The sequence below is a fragment of the Vidua macroura genome, chromosome 1 (assembly GCF_024509145.1).
Source record: "Vidua macroura isolate BioBank_ID:100142 chromosome 1, ASM2450914v1, whole genome shotgun sequence".
Classification (NCBI taxonomy): Eukaryota; Metazoa; Chordata; class Aves; order Passeriformes; family Viduidae; genus Vidua; species Vidua macroura.
Window position 1 is genome coordinate 110,660,775 of NC_071571.1, and position 14,698 is coordinate 110,675,472.

Consider the following 14,698-nt stretch of genomic DNA (forward strand, 5'->3'; position numbering starts at 1 on the left):
CATTCCATTTGTAGTTTTCCATTCAGATACCAGGATTTTTAGGGTATCTTTACTAAGCATTTCAAGGAATCTGTACAATTCGTGAATTCATATATGAAGCTACCTACTCAAGAAACCTTCTCTTCTTGGAATCAAAATAAAGGCAATTTGATCTGTTCCTCCAAGAACAATTATTTACCCTCAAACAAACAATTTCAAAGTTCAAGGTTTTCCTGAAAGTAAAACCATGTGTATATTTGCCTTTCAAATAGGACAAAAATTCTTAACTAACAAAAATTTTCTTTCTTCAAACTTTAATATATTTTAAATTGGTATAATCTTTTCCCCCAAATAAGTTTTTTTTTCTCTCATAGGTACAGCTCTTCTCTTCAATATCTTCTTATTCCAACAATAAAATAAAGTGGTTTTTTTAATATAAATCCGTTAGTAAATACTGATTTCAGAGCCAATCTCTGGAAGACTGTGTGCTTTATTCTTCTTTTTAATGTGATACCAAAAGCTAAAGTCACTTGAATTTTTAACTCTGCAGAAGGTCTATAGAGCTTTCAGCAGGTTTATGGAAGGATAATCTCAATTCACATAAACCAGGTGTGGTAAATTGATATGGCTAACTGCTAAGTCCCCACCCAGTTGCTTGCTCACTCCCCTGAAGTGAGATAGAGGAAACAACAAGAAGGGCAAAAGTCTTAGTAACCTGATATAGTAAAGAACTGAGAGTAAGAATTTTCAAACAAGTCCACAACAAAACCAAGAGGCCATGTAAATGGTCTCAATTTTTATGGGAAATGTTTTTGCAGTCCAGATAATGTAGACATGAACCTTGGAAAAGCAAGATTTTCTGCAAAAGCACCTATTTCTTCCCATTAGTGAAGTACTTACCCCTTCTGACAAGGAGGACAAAACTCGAACAAACACACAAGACCTTTGTGAAAGTTAGAAAAGGCATTTGTTTCAAGAATAGACATCGTGAAAAGACAATTGAAAAAAAATCCAGCCAGGTAAAGTCTGCTGCCACCTTGGCTTAAGTATGCAAGAGCTGCTCTTTCTGCCAGGAAGATTCAACCTTGTCATGTTTTTATCAAGTAATTCCTGTAGTCTACCTCCTCTCTCTTGCTGAGCTGCTTGTCAACTCACTATCCAACTCTACACAAACACATCAGGAATTAAACATTCTCCTTTCTGGGCAGTCTTTTTCCCCACTACCTGGCTCTCCAGCACAATCACAGTTACAAGGAGTACAGATCTGCTCAGTTTATTCCACTATCATTCAGCAGCTGATTAGGTAGCAGCAGATGCTTGAGCAGCCAATTAATTAAGTCAGAAGCTAAAACATCAGACAAAAAATCAAAGATACTAATTTAGTCCTAAAAATAAATCTCATCTACTGACACAGGTTTGTTGGCAAAGACCTGTAACAAAGATTGCAGTTCACGCATCACATCAACCAGCAGCAACAGCAACAAAGTATTCAACCCACACAGGCCAAAACAGCAACAGAGAAACAGAGCTTTTCTCCAGTGGGGTGGGGGATGACTGACTGCCCAAGGCAGCCAGGTAAAACTGCAGAAGGTTCCTGGTGTGCCCTGATGGCAACTTCCTGCCACAAGTGCCAGAGTCAGTGAGGGGAAGTGATCTGCAGAATCTCATACTTACAAAGGAGGAGGGGTTCACTGGGGATATGAAGATCAAAGGCAGCCTTGGCTGCAGAGATCATGAGATGGTGGAGTTCAGGATCCACGGGGCAGGAAGATGCAAAAGAAAGCTCACAACCCTGGACTTCAAGAGAGCAGACTTTGGCCTCTTCAAATATCTGTGTGGTGAAGTCCCGTGGGATAAAGCCCTCAAGTGAAGGTAGGGGCAAGAAAGCTGCGTAATATTCAGGGATAATCTTCAATTCAATCTTCAATCTTACGAGAGATCCATCACAATGACTATGGAAACAGGTAAAATGAGAGGAGGCCTGCATGGATGAACAAGGACCTCCTGTGAAAAAAATCAAATGCAAAAATAATAAAGTAGGAGGAAGCAACCACAGGGAATGCAGGAGGAATACAGAAAAAATACCTGAGTATCCAGGGATGCAGTTAGGAAATCTAAAGCCCAAATGGAACTGAGTCTGGCCAGGGATGTCAAAGACAACAGGAAGCATTTCCTTAAGTACAAAGGTGACAAGAAGAAAACTCAGGATAACATGAACCCACTGCTCAATGAGAAAGACACACAAAGATAAGTCTGCAATACTAAATGTCACCTTTTCTCAGTCTTTATTAACAAGACCAGTCTTCAGAAAGTCCAACTCCCTGAGACCAGTCTGGAGTAAGAAGTTGTACTCTTGCCCTTGGTGGAAGACTTAAGCAAACAGGCACAGGTTAAGTCCGTGGGCCCTTATGGGATGTGTCAAGTGCTAAGGGAGATAGCAGATGTCATTGCACAGCCACTCCTAACCATCTTTGATCCATCATGATGAGTGGAAGAAGTGCCTGAGGACTAGAGGAAAGCAAATGTCACTCCTATCTTCAAGAAGGAAGACCCAGAGAAGTACAGGCCAATCAGCCTCAGCTTGATCCCAGGGAAGGTGATGGAAACCATTCTTCAGGTACATAAATGAAAAGAAAATCATCAGAAACAGTCAACCAACTGGGTAACCTTCTCTGATGAAAGACAGATGAGGAAAGAACAGGGGGCATTGTCTACCAGGATTTCAGTAAGGCCTTTCACAATGTATCCCATAAGACTTTCATAGAAAACCTGTTGATGTACAGTCTGGCTAAGCAAATGGTGAGCTGGATCAAAAGCTGACTGATCAAGCCCAAAGGGTGAGGTCAGTGACCAGTGATGTAGCCCAGGGGTCAATACCAGGTTCATTCCTGTTTAACACCTTCATTAATTATCTGGATGACAGGCAGAACATAACCTCGCAAAGTTTATTTATGACACAAAAATGGGGTAAGCAGCTGATATGCCAAAGGGCCATGCTGCCATCCAGAGGTACTTCAGCTGGCTGGAGAAATGTGCTGACATGAACTTCATGAAGTTCACAAGGAACAGTGCAAATTTCTGCATCTGGGGAGGAACAACCCCAGATGCCAAAATATGCTTAGGAGCATCCAAGTGGAAAGCAGCTTGACAGAAGAGGCTCGTTGGAGGTCCTGGTGGATATCAAGTAGAACACAAGCCAGCAATGTGCTGCAAAGAAGGCCTACAGCATCCTGAGATGCATTTTGAAGAATGCTGCCAGCAGGTCAAAGTGATCCTTCACAGCCTTCACTCAGCACTGTTCAAGCCACACCTGGTATAGTGTCCAGTTCTGAGCTCCACAGTGGAATAGAGAACATGGACATCCTGGAGAACATCCAACACTTGGCCATGAAGAAGACAAAGGGACTGAAGCATCGCTCCTATGAGGAATGGCTGAGAGAGCAGGGACTGTTGAGCCCAAAAGAGAAAGCTTAGGGGGTCACATTAATGTGTACGAAGGGCAGGTGTATATGTACACAATGTATATGAAGGGAAGGTGCAAAAAGGGACAGAGCCAGCTACTTTTCAGTGGTGCTCAGGGACAGAACCAGAGGCAGTGGGCACAAACTGAAACACAGGATGTTCCACCTGAACACCAGGAAATGCTCCTATACTGTGACGGGGATGGAGCACAAGTTGCTCACAATGGTTGTGGAGAATATCCTCAGAAATATTCTAAAGCCTTCTGGACACAGTCCTAGGCAACTGGCTCCAGGTGGCTCTTCAGTAGGAAGGTTGGACTAGATAATCTCCAGAGATCCCTTCCAACCTCAACTAATCTGTGATTTTTCGACTTTTGTCTTTCTGCATTTGTACCAACCATCACTGTCACAGTTCAAGGCAAAGCACAAACTAGGAAGGCACAATTTCACATGTAACCAAAGAAAACACCTAACAATGTAAACCACCTAGAAGCAATTTTATCCATAGTCTTCTTATTTCACTGTGCATGGTTCATAATAAGTAAGAAAGAGAATTTCTGCCTCCAGAAACATAGAATCCAGGCTGTCACACAGTTTACAGGTTAATCAGATGGAAAGTGCAGTGAGGAATATAAAACAACACACACATATAGTACACCTTGGAATCAATACTATACTCAGTGTTCCATCTCAGGCAACTGCAAGTGTGAGCTCAGAGCTCATAACTAATTCAGATGAAGTTTTCCTATCAATTGATCCAGATCTGCATCGGCAGTCATGAACACACAGCCACATGTCAGTAATCAAAAGTCCTGGTTTTAGGGCATTATTTAAAACTCATTCTGATAACACGCATTAGGGCATTAAAGGGATCATCCTGTATTTCAGAGGACATATTAAAAGTATCAGATGAATCATTTTTTTGTCTCGAATTTTTATAGCTCACTGGTTATTAATAGTTTTATGTGCTAGACTGTTGGGGGGGCAATGCATTAATTCCAAAAGTATAAAAAAATCCATAAAAATGGCTGAATGTTTTATATTTAAGTATTCACTTGAAGACTATTTACCCTTTTTTTTTTTTTAAAGAAAATTATATCATTCACAGATCACTCTCCATTAGGGAATCAAGCTCCTTCCAAGCAGTACAAAAATCAAAGCACTTCTCACAATACTGCATTAGTTTATCATCCCACAACTTCACAGGAAGTGAAGCACAAGGAAAAGCACAAGACTCATTTTTATATAGAAACTTAGTAAGTTATCATGCTGTACTTGTACACCAAAGCAAAGCCAAAAAAGTATGCCACACACTTAGAAGAAATCAATGTAGTAAAATATGCAACAGGACAAGTGAAGTTGAAACTCGGTCAGTGACTGACATTCTGAACAGGATTAGAAAGTTAGAAATGTGATTACTTTAAAAACATAGAAAAGTATTAATTATTACCGAAAACTATTTTTAAATGCTGAACAAGAGATGAATAAACTTGGAGGTCACAAATTTGATTTTAAATTGCAGCTTTTATTCTGCCAAAGCAAAACCAGAAAACCAAGGCCAAACAAACCCAAAACTTGGAAAAAAAGCATTATGTCAAGAATATTTTCAAAGCAATTAGCAAAAAGTTAACATGCCCAGACCTTAAAAAAAAAAAAAGAAGATGATCTATCATCAGAGCAGCTATAGCAACATTATATACTTAACTTTCCAGGGGAAAAAAAAATGCTGAAATACTCAGATAGGAAATATTTCATTAACAACCCATGGATTCTGCAAGATTCAAATGCAGTAAACATGGCTTTACAGAGAATAGCTCTTGACAAATACCATTGCCCCTGAAGTTACTCATCTGCTAGTCAACACCTGTTTTCACAGGACTTCTGAAAAGCACGTTCAATATGTTGCATAAAAATTGGTACGGATTCAAACAGGTTAACAGAAAGTTCTCCACTAGTAATTGTAAATGAGGAATCATCTCATGGGGGCATTTCTAGAACAATCCCACATGGATCTTGTCTTATCTCAAGGTTATGTGATATTGTTCTCAGCAATACTAGAATTAGAAATATGTTATTGGCAGAGTTCATGCATGGCAAATTAACACAAAAGTGTTAAAGATTAAATTCTATGATTAATCTAAATATACAGTAAATAGAAGTCAGCTGAGATTGCTTCTGAAATATCACAGTTCCAATTCTAGGAGCTAGAATATTTTCTGCAGGATAATGACTTTAGTCTGTGAAACTGATCCATTAAACAATTTAGTGGTGAAGGACAATACCCCAGGTAAGGTAAGACTGCTGTAAAGTGGTTCCTATTCAAAAATGGAAATCTACAACAAACATCAATAAATACTATTGCAAGTGTTCAACTTCCTTAGCATTGTATTTATTTTTACAGATTTGTTGTTAATCAGAAGTTGCTTTTAAAACAGATACAACAGCATAAAAAAAAAGAAAAAAAATGTGTGCCTTGAAATATATTCTTTACTTGATTTGTTTTTCAATATCCAATAGAGGTTTTGCACTATTTGTTAAATAATAATAATAAGTGGCTAACACTAATCATTCAAATGGCGCAGGTGGACAAATCTGTATCAGCTGTAACAGAGTAGCTTCAAAATTATTTTTTTAATACTTCAGACAATCTCTGTATACTCATTGCAACAATGGATATGCCAAATGTATGAGTTCTCTGACTGCAAGTCTAGGAATTGGATAAATGTCAGTTCACTGTTAATTGGGAGACAGTAAATGAGGAGATCTCCATTTACATTGAAAAAAAAATGAATCAAAATTTCTTTCCCTAACAGTAGTTTTAAGCATGATAAAGGATACAATGTTCAATAAAATGTCTAAAATATTTGATACTGTTCTATCCTCTCAGGCTAATAGTTGGTTATACAGTAAGCTGTAGAATAATTCAATAAATGCACAATGAACTGAAGGTAAAGAAGGACAAGCACAAATCTAAGGAAGTGAACTGACTATTGGCAATACCTCGCAAAAAAAGCATCTTTTATATTTTAAAGTCCCAAAGCAATTTTTGCACTATGCTCACAAGAATCTAGCACTGGATCCCACACAAAGCATAATCATTTCATGCTGCCCCCCACAATAGGATTGCATAATTTGAATACAAAAGATTACCTAAGAGTAAGAGCTATAGAAAAGCAAGCAAAAATAGTCACTTGTAGAAATAGTCCTATTAATCAAAAGCCAGTAGATAAGCTATCTTTCACCACAGATGGATGTGGAAATCGTTAAAGCTTTGGCCCTGTTGTTAAGGCATCACAGTTCAGATAAACGTCCCCAGGGTATGCAACCTCTCCTTCTCAACCCATGAGAAGAATGCATTCAAATAACTGGCTGGCTTAAGTGAAAACTCATTTCACATGAGGCCTCATAATTACTTTGTGCTTGTGAAGTTACCTGCACACCTTAAGTACCTGGGTTTTTTCTGTTTTCTGACTAAGAACAACATCACAAAATGAATACTGATTAAAATCTTATGTAGGCAAGTTCCCTGACTAAAAACAAGTAATACCTAAGGGCTTTAGGAAAACTATAAAATAAAAATACAGAACAACCGATTCAGAAATAAATATTCATGTTTAGTCAAAGTTAATCTGTTGATAAAAGTGAAAGACAGTCATGAATGACAGGACTACAATAACTGATTCAGAATCAGGTGCTAGGACTGACTGTGCCGGGCCAACATAACGGAAAAGTCTTTGCACCTCCCAGATCAAGGCAGAAAACGTACCCATAATACTGCCCGAGTTCAGTGGGTTCAAGGAGCTCAAGCGCTTAGTCAGAATGCTGAGGAACGTTAGATCACTGGAAATCAGAGATCAAGCAGAGTGTTTAAACCTCCATTTCCCCTTTACACAAGAGAAAAAGGAAAGTCCCTATTAATCAGAAAGTAAACTACAATTTCATTGGTAAAGGATTTGATGATAATTTGTAGAAGTAACATGAAAAACCACAATGCATGCAAGAAGACCTCTGCAGCTAATGAAAGTACTCCTGCTCCAAATGAAGCCATTAATAACAGGTGAACTTTAATAATAGAATAAAGCTGAAAGTAGCTCCCAAACAACAACCAGTTCTGTAGTACAGGCATTTCCCTGCAGAAATTATGAAACAATGGGACAAACAAGTTTCATTTACTCAAGAAACTTGTAAGAGACCCATGAGAATAATTCCCTAGAAAGAAATAAAAGACAAGAACAGGGAAAGAAAAATACAAACATGAACATGTACCACACCCTGCAAAACTCATCAGCCTTTTATCAGATACTTCCACACAGCATGAGAAACAAGCAAGTTGTATTAGTCCTATTTCACTGCAGACCTCGAGCTGCAGTAAACCTATACAGAGGCTCTATTACAAAACCCTTGGACAAGGTATTACCAGCCACCTACCATTGTGGCAAACACAGTCAACAGCATTCTGCCCTGTACTGGCAACAGCATAACCAGCACATCCATACAAGCAACTGTTGTCTCTTCAGCAACTTGTGAAATCATATTTGGGGTACCATGTCCAGTTTGGGCATCCCAGTAAGAGCCAAACATTAATACCAGAACAAGCCCAGAGGAAACCTTCCAAAATCGAGCATATTATGTACAAGCAGAAACTAAAATTAATGAGTTTGTTCAGTCTTAAATAGAAACGGCTAAGAGGAGGATGCTTTTTTTTTTTTTTTTCTGTCTACAGCAATATAGTATTCTTGTACAAAGACTAAATTGAACACTTGAAAATACTCAGTGAAAAGACACAAGGCAATGAACATAAGGTGGGATATTATGATTACATATTACAATTTTGTCACAGTTGTCTGACACTGGAACAGATTTCTCAGAGAAACCGCAAAATCTTCATCCCCGGATTTATTCAAAACTCAAGTGGACACGACCCTGAGCAACTCAATCCAGTAGGATCTGCTTTCAGCAGGAGGTTGGATCAGGTGACTTCCAGGTGCCCCTGCCAATCTAAATTATTCTGTAATCAAACAGTAAGTCTTTAGAAATGCCACAACTACCACAGATGTCAGGAACAAAGAATGGCAGCACAAAGGCTGTGCCCATATTTATGGCCTCCTGAAAGCAATGATAAGCATTTATCTTGCTGATAGCATTTTCAGCACTCTTCTCCATTTCTGCACAAGTTCAAAAAGGAGCGATATCATTCTTCCTATTTGGAAAACTAGTAACAGAACAGAAAACAGATCTATATAAAATTGTGAGCTAAAACCAATAGAGATGATTCCAAGTTCCATGCAGGTTGCACAGCTGCCTTTTGGTTAAGACAGACAAAAAGTAGAAAAAGTAGATTTTAATAAAAGAAGCAGAAGACCATAAGAGAGAAAACATTAGCTGTTGTTTCCTCTTCAAACTCATTTCACCCTTCAGGATTCTTAGTTACAGATGTCAAAGCAGACTGCATCTTCTTTGATCACTGCACTGTTTCATAACCAGTTCTTACTTGAACTGCATAGGTCATTACATCCAAGGTAGACAAGCTAGAATCACAGAATAAGCTGAGTTGGAAAGGACCCATCAGGATCATCGAGTGCAACTACTGACCCTGCACAGGACCCTCCAAGAACGTCACCATGTGCCTGAGAATGTTGTCCAAACACTTCTTGAATTCTGTCAGGCCCGATGCTGTGACCTCTTCCCTGGAGAGCCTGTTCCAGTATTCAAGCACCCTCTAGCTGAAAAACTAGACTGCAATTGACTATAATATGGAGAGCTCTAAGATACTCTCCCTCCCAATCTGGCAAAGGTTCTCTGCTGCAACAAGACAGAAAGGAATAACCTAGGCATGAATAAGAGATCATTTTCTGAGATCCGTTATGTCGTCCAACGTAATTTCAGTTATATTGCTGAAACAAATGGGAAAAAGAGGAAAAAAAGAAAAAAAATTTCTCTTGCAATACTCAGATTGGTTTGGCAGTGAAATTAGACCAGCAAACGCTCTCCCTTGGTCACCACTGCCTTGTTAATTTGTCTTATTCTCCTAATCTTTGGATCCTTTCCATGATGTAGACTCGAACATACATATGGGGTCTGGATAGCTGTCAGAACCAGACACAGGTTATTCGAGTCCCTTTTATTACTACTTTTATCTATAACACTGAAAAAATCCCCATGTTTGTGCCAAATATTCCTGCTCTCAGCTAGCTTCAGCTTTTAACTAATACATGAATATTTGCAACTTTTAGTGAAGTTTCAGAATCACAGGCTATAAATTCAAGATCAGAAATTTCAGTTTCTGCTTTTATCAGAGGAGAACAAAATGAAGTACTGTCATAAAAGTGGTCATTCTGGAGAAGCAGCATCTCTTATCTGCTTTCATTGAATACTTGCGACTATCACACAGAAGTGTCACTAAACATTTAAATGAAATTTTTAAATTTTACATATTTGAAATGTTTTTGACCATTTTTACTTACCATCCTATCCATTAAGGTTTTTCCTCTGAAACACCCACTGAATTAAACAGGAAAAATTAAAATTACAAAAATAGTTGTCTTCTCTAATTAATAGTTAGAAATCCATCTGCTCTTGTGTTTCAGCTCCTCTGACTATCAAAAGACTCAGGGTGCTGAGGTAGAGTTGCAATCACCTCTACATAATCCAATTTGTGCTTACAGAAAAGGGAAAAGTAGGCACATGAACAATCCCAATATAGTGTATGAATTCTTCTCAAACATTTAAACCCTGTATTTTTTATTTTATTTGCAGTACTATATGTCTTCATCGCAAAACACAGAACCATGTCTGAAAACATGAAAATGTGGTTTTCCTCCCCTCATGTTCTAAAATACATGGAATAATAAAAGCTTCTATTTCCCAAAGAACTAACATTCCGAGAGATCTCTTCAAAAAAACAAACAAAACAACAAAAATACCTGTAATTATGGTAATAATTGGCAATATCTGTAATATGGTAGTATGGCAATATCTGTAATTATGGTGCAAATTAAAACTTTAAAAAATTAGATAAATAATTATATACCTTAAAATAAGTAATTAAGATTTCTTTCCTCTAAACAAATTGTCAATATTTCAAGTTGACCTAAACTCTATTTGTTACAAAATTTGCAGTTTCATAAAAAAGAAAAAAAAAAAAGCAGTAACTTTATTTTCTAAATAGTTTGAGGGACAGAATGAATTTGATAGTGACCTCTTTGAGAATCCTTGCAGTGTTAAGGGCTTACATATGCACATGTCTTTTCCCTTTGATAAGCCATTAATTGCTTGCTAAGGGGGACTCTCACTCCATTAGCCCATAAGAATTCAAAATTTCAATCTACTTTCACATCTCACAAAGCCATTCTGCTGCATTACTCACTTTTTTTTCCTCCCCCACCTTCCAGTACACTGCTGCTCCATAAAACATTTGGGACTCCAACTTCTCCCTCTCTTTTCAGTTCCTCTGACTACCACAAAGAGAAGCCAGCCATGGAGGAGCTCCAGTTCCCTTCAACACAATTAGAATTTTCTTCCTCTCTGACATTGTGGCTTGTAGCTTGTTGAGGAAGAAAATGTTCTGGTGAACTAAAATATCTTCAGTAGAACATATCTGTACACATAAATTATGACAGATCCCAACCATTTATGACTTAGCTGCAGAATAGATTTCATGAAAAGCTGCTAATAGGTAAGGTGGCTGAGCTTCAATAAGCAACCTTTAGCCTTCCTCCTCTCCACACACACAATCAGCCTTGACTCAGATGCATCTATTTCATTACACTCAGTAAAAAGGTGCAAGCACAGTGAAATATTCTATTCTATCATGACATGCAAATGCCATGAGCATACTACATAAGATTATTAGATGAATCATCTGCCTGTAAACTTGGGTGTTCCTAAGTGCTTTGAAAATCTTCTGTTCTTACCGCTTACATTTTCACTATACTGCCAGGAAGCTTGTTGGTTTTTAGATAATATCTGACCTTCTTTCTCTCCATTCCACACAGTAACATTTTAAGGAGCAAATTCCTGGGAAATCAGCATTACATCTGCAGGCTGATAGGCTGAGATGTAAAACTTTCCTACTGCCCTTCACCATTTTCTATATTCTCTTCCCCAGGATCCTTCAGACCAGCACAGCAGCATTTCAAGATGGACCTAAGAAGTGCCACAGACTAGGAATAAGTTCATTATTGCAGGGTTTTGACATAAGCTGGATGAGTTCCCAACACAACTGGATACAGTTAGGGCAGCACAGCATTGATCATTAGCTGGAAAGAGTTGTAATGTCACAAACTCATATAACTACCCAAGATTTTTGCATTGTTAAACTACATCTTGAAAGAGCCAACTAAAGTATTTGTGTCTGAGACAGCAAGAGAGACTAGTTTGAATAAGATTCTTTTTTTCCTCAGGGTTGATCAGATCTAATTAACCTACCTCAAGAACACTTTTGGTACATACTGTTGATTTCATTTCATTCCTGGTACAAAGGAAACTGAACACATATGTAATTCCCAATAGCTGAGCAGAAAGATGAAGTCAGAAATTAAACATCTTATCACTAAAGGCTCTGATTCTGAACAAGGTACTGCATAAGCCTTGCTTTCTTACTAAGAAAGTACCCATTGGCAAGATTTAAGTAACATAGTAAAACTACAGCTGCATACATTACATAAAATAATATAAGTTTCACTTATAAAGATGCAGAAACTGCAGTCTGCTATTTAAATCATGTATCAATTACTTGCAATTAAAGTCTACTTTATATATGTGTCCTGCACCAGCATCTCAAAGACCTAAGATGTCTAAGTGGACATCAGCATCATTCTCACTTGGAAGACTACTTCAGATCCCTTTCAGCAGGAAAACACTGGCAGACAAAGTTCAGAACTCTAACCCTATAAATATTATATATTTCCAAATATTTTTTTGTATTTATTTGAACTAGAAGAATAATTGTCAGACTTGTCAATATTGTAGGAAGTACATAAGTAAAGGAGAACAACAGAATGATAGCTGAAATATATAGAACTATTTAAGTATAGAAGTAACAACTATGCCTTGAAAGTGTTTACAAGTTAAATAGAAGATAGTGAACAAGAGGGAGCCAAACAGCATAAAGACACAATCAATAGGAAACAATTCCTGAAGATTCAGTGGTCACATCAGTGTGGACATTCTGTAGTAATGACTGCAGAAAGAAGTTTTAAGCACTAAGGATGAAGAGAAAGATGATTGCACGTGATAAGCAAGGAGATATGCAGAAAAATGTGGCAATGTTCCATGGGGAAAAAATGGAAAACATTCCCTAATCAAGGGACACCTAACACAAGGAAATCCCACAGAGCACCATACAGGATATCACTGGCCTTAGCTCTGGGGTAATGCTAACCAGTTCTAAAAGGATCATCCACTGAGAAAAAGCCTGATGGTCTCCCAGTAACAGCAGAAGAGTGAACTAAGGAAACCAGCACATTCTTTTGGTTTGTTTTAGAAACCAACTTGCACAGTTATTTTATGAAGCTTCTTCTAAATCAACGGATTGTCTACCTCTGAAGTGCTCCTTCAGAAGTGGAAGAGTTACCAAACTGTAAAATCTGTGAAGAGAGAGAGAGCCCAATAACAGAAGTAAAAAACAAATATTCAAACTGGTTCTTCATTTTTGTTCACACGGGCTTTATTATTAATGCAGTTACTACAGTCTGAAAGATTAATACATTTAAGTGACTCCAGCAGTTTTTTTGCAGTTCTTTCCCAATTCATACCACTGTAACACGACGAAACGCTGAGCCGCTTTGGTGCCTCTTTGCCAGCTGGAGAAGCAAGGGCAGCATCCACCTACCTCGCGATGGCAGATGAACCTTCTAGAGCGTTTGAAAGCAACAGAACAAAGATGCGGGATCCACGCACGTTACCGCCGCCCCCTCGACCCTTCCCGGGCGGGCGGGATCGCGTTCCGACAGCCGAGCCGCCCCGAGCCCGGCGCCGCCCGTGCCCTCCCCGCCGCGGTGACAGCCCGGGGAAGGCGGGCGCGCCCCCCACCACCGCCCTCATCCCCGCTCCCCGAGGGGGCGGCTCCGGACTCACCGATCCCGGGGGCCACATAGATGAAGTAGAGGCAGGACGAGGAAAAGGAGAAGAAGAAGATGAAGGCGAGCATGGAGCGGTTGGAGACGCGCAGCGCCTTCCGCAGCAGTGGCATCCTCCCGCCGCGCCGGCCGCCGGCCGCTCCGCTCAGTCCCGGCGAGCAGCGGCGGCGCTTCCTAGGGGGAGGCGGCCCGCTCCTCCCATGGATCGGGCGGCGAGAAGGTGACGAGGGGGCGAGGGGAGCCCCCGCCCTCCCTCCCCGGGAGCGGGGCTGGCAGGGGCAGCGCCGCGGCGTGCGGAGGAGGGCGGGCGGCGGCGCTTTGTGGCCGGTCCTGCTGTCTCCTCGCGGGCGGCTGGAGCGGCGATGCCCGCCCGCCTCCGCGCTGCGCCTCCGGGCGGGCTGAACCGCCGCCGGAGGGAGGGGCCCCTTAGCGCTGCCGCGGGGCTCGGGGAACGCTCCCGCCGCTGCTCACATGCCGCCGAGCGCCGCGGCCACCCGCTCTCCCGCCTGCAGTCCCCGTACTAGCGGCGGCGGCGGCCGCAGCAGCAGCAGCATCCCCGCTGCGGGCGAGCAGAGTCACCTCCGCGCTGCGCCCAGCCCGGCCCGGCCCGGCCCGGCCCCACGGCTCCCGCGCCGCCCCGCACCGGGAGGAGCCGCCCCGCACCGGGAGGAGCCGCGCGGCCGCTGCGGCGGTTGTGGCGCGCGCGAGCCCCGGCGCGGCGGCGGCACTGCGGGACTGCGGCGGGCGGCCGGGCGGGCGCGCGCGTGCCCCGCCCCCGCGCCCTCGCGGACCAATGGGAGGCGAGGGAGAAGCGAGCCCGCGGCCGCCGATTGGCTGGTGCGCGCGCACCGTTGGTATCGGCGGGTTGCGGGAGGGGGCGGGGAGCGGTGAGGCGCCTCGGCCGGGCCCCGCGTCCCGCCCCGCCCGCCCGGCGCTCCCGCTGTGCCCGGCCGGCCGGCGTGGATACCTTTTCCGTGTCCAGTCACCTCGGCCTCGTGCATAACACGGCGGGGCCAGGTTTCCTGCCCTGCCCGTACCCACTTTCGAGTGCTGGTGCCTGTCCTTCCCCTCCCTTCTTCAGACGGCGCTGCCGCTGTGCCACGGGTGGATGTCGTTGTGCTTCCAGCTGTTTTAATGCAGAGCAGTTGGAAACGGGAGTCAGGGCTGGCAGCTTCTCTC

At 41.7% G+C, this 14,698-nt stretch overlaps 1 protein-coding gene across 2 annotated transcripts in view; it reads right to left on the reverse strand.

The window, feature by feature from the left end:
• Positions 1-14,148, reverse strand: part of B4GALT6 (beta-1,4-galactosyltransferase 6) — a 62,171-nt gene extending 48,023 nt beyond the window's left edge. For both annotated transcript variants that reach the window (XR_008436158.1, XM_053972689.1), the window contains exon 1: positions 13,518-14,148. Coding sequence is in view for 1 of the 2 variants with exons in the window: in XM_053972689.1 (XP_053828664.1) it covers positions 13,518-13,632 (115 nt within the window). In the remaining variant the exon portion in view is untranslated. The remainder of the gene's footprint in view (positions 1-13,517) is intronic.
• Between the last annotated feature and the right edge of the window lie 550 nt (positions 14,149-14,698).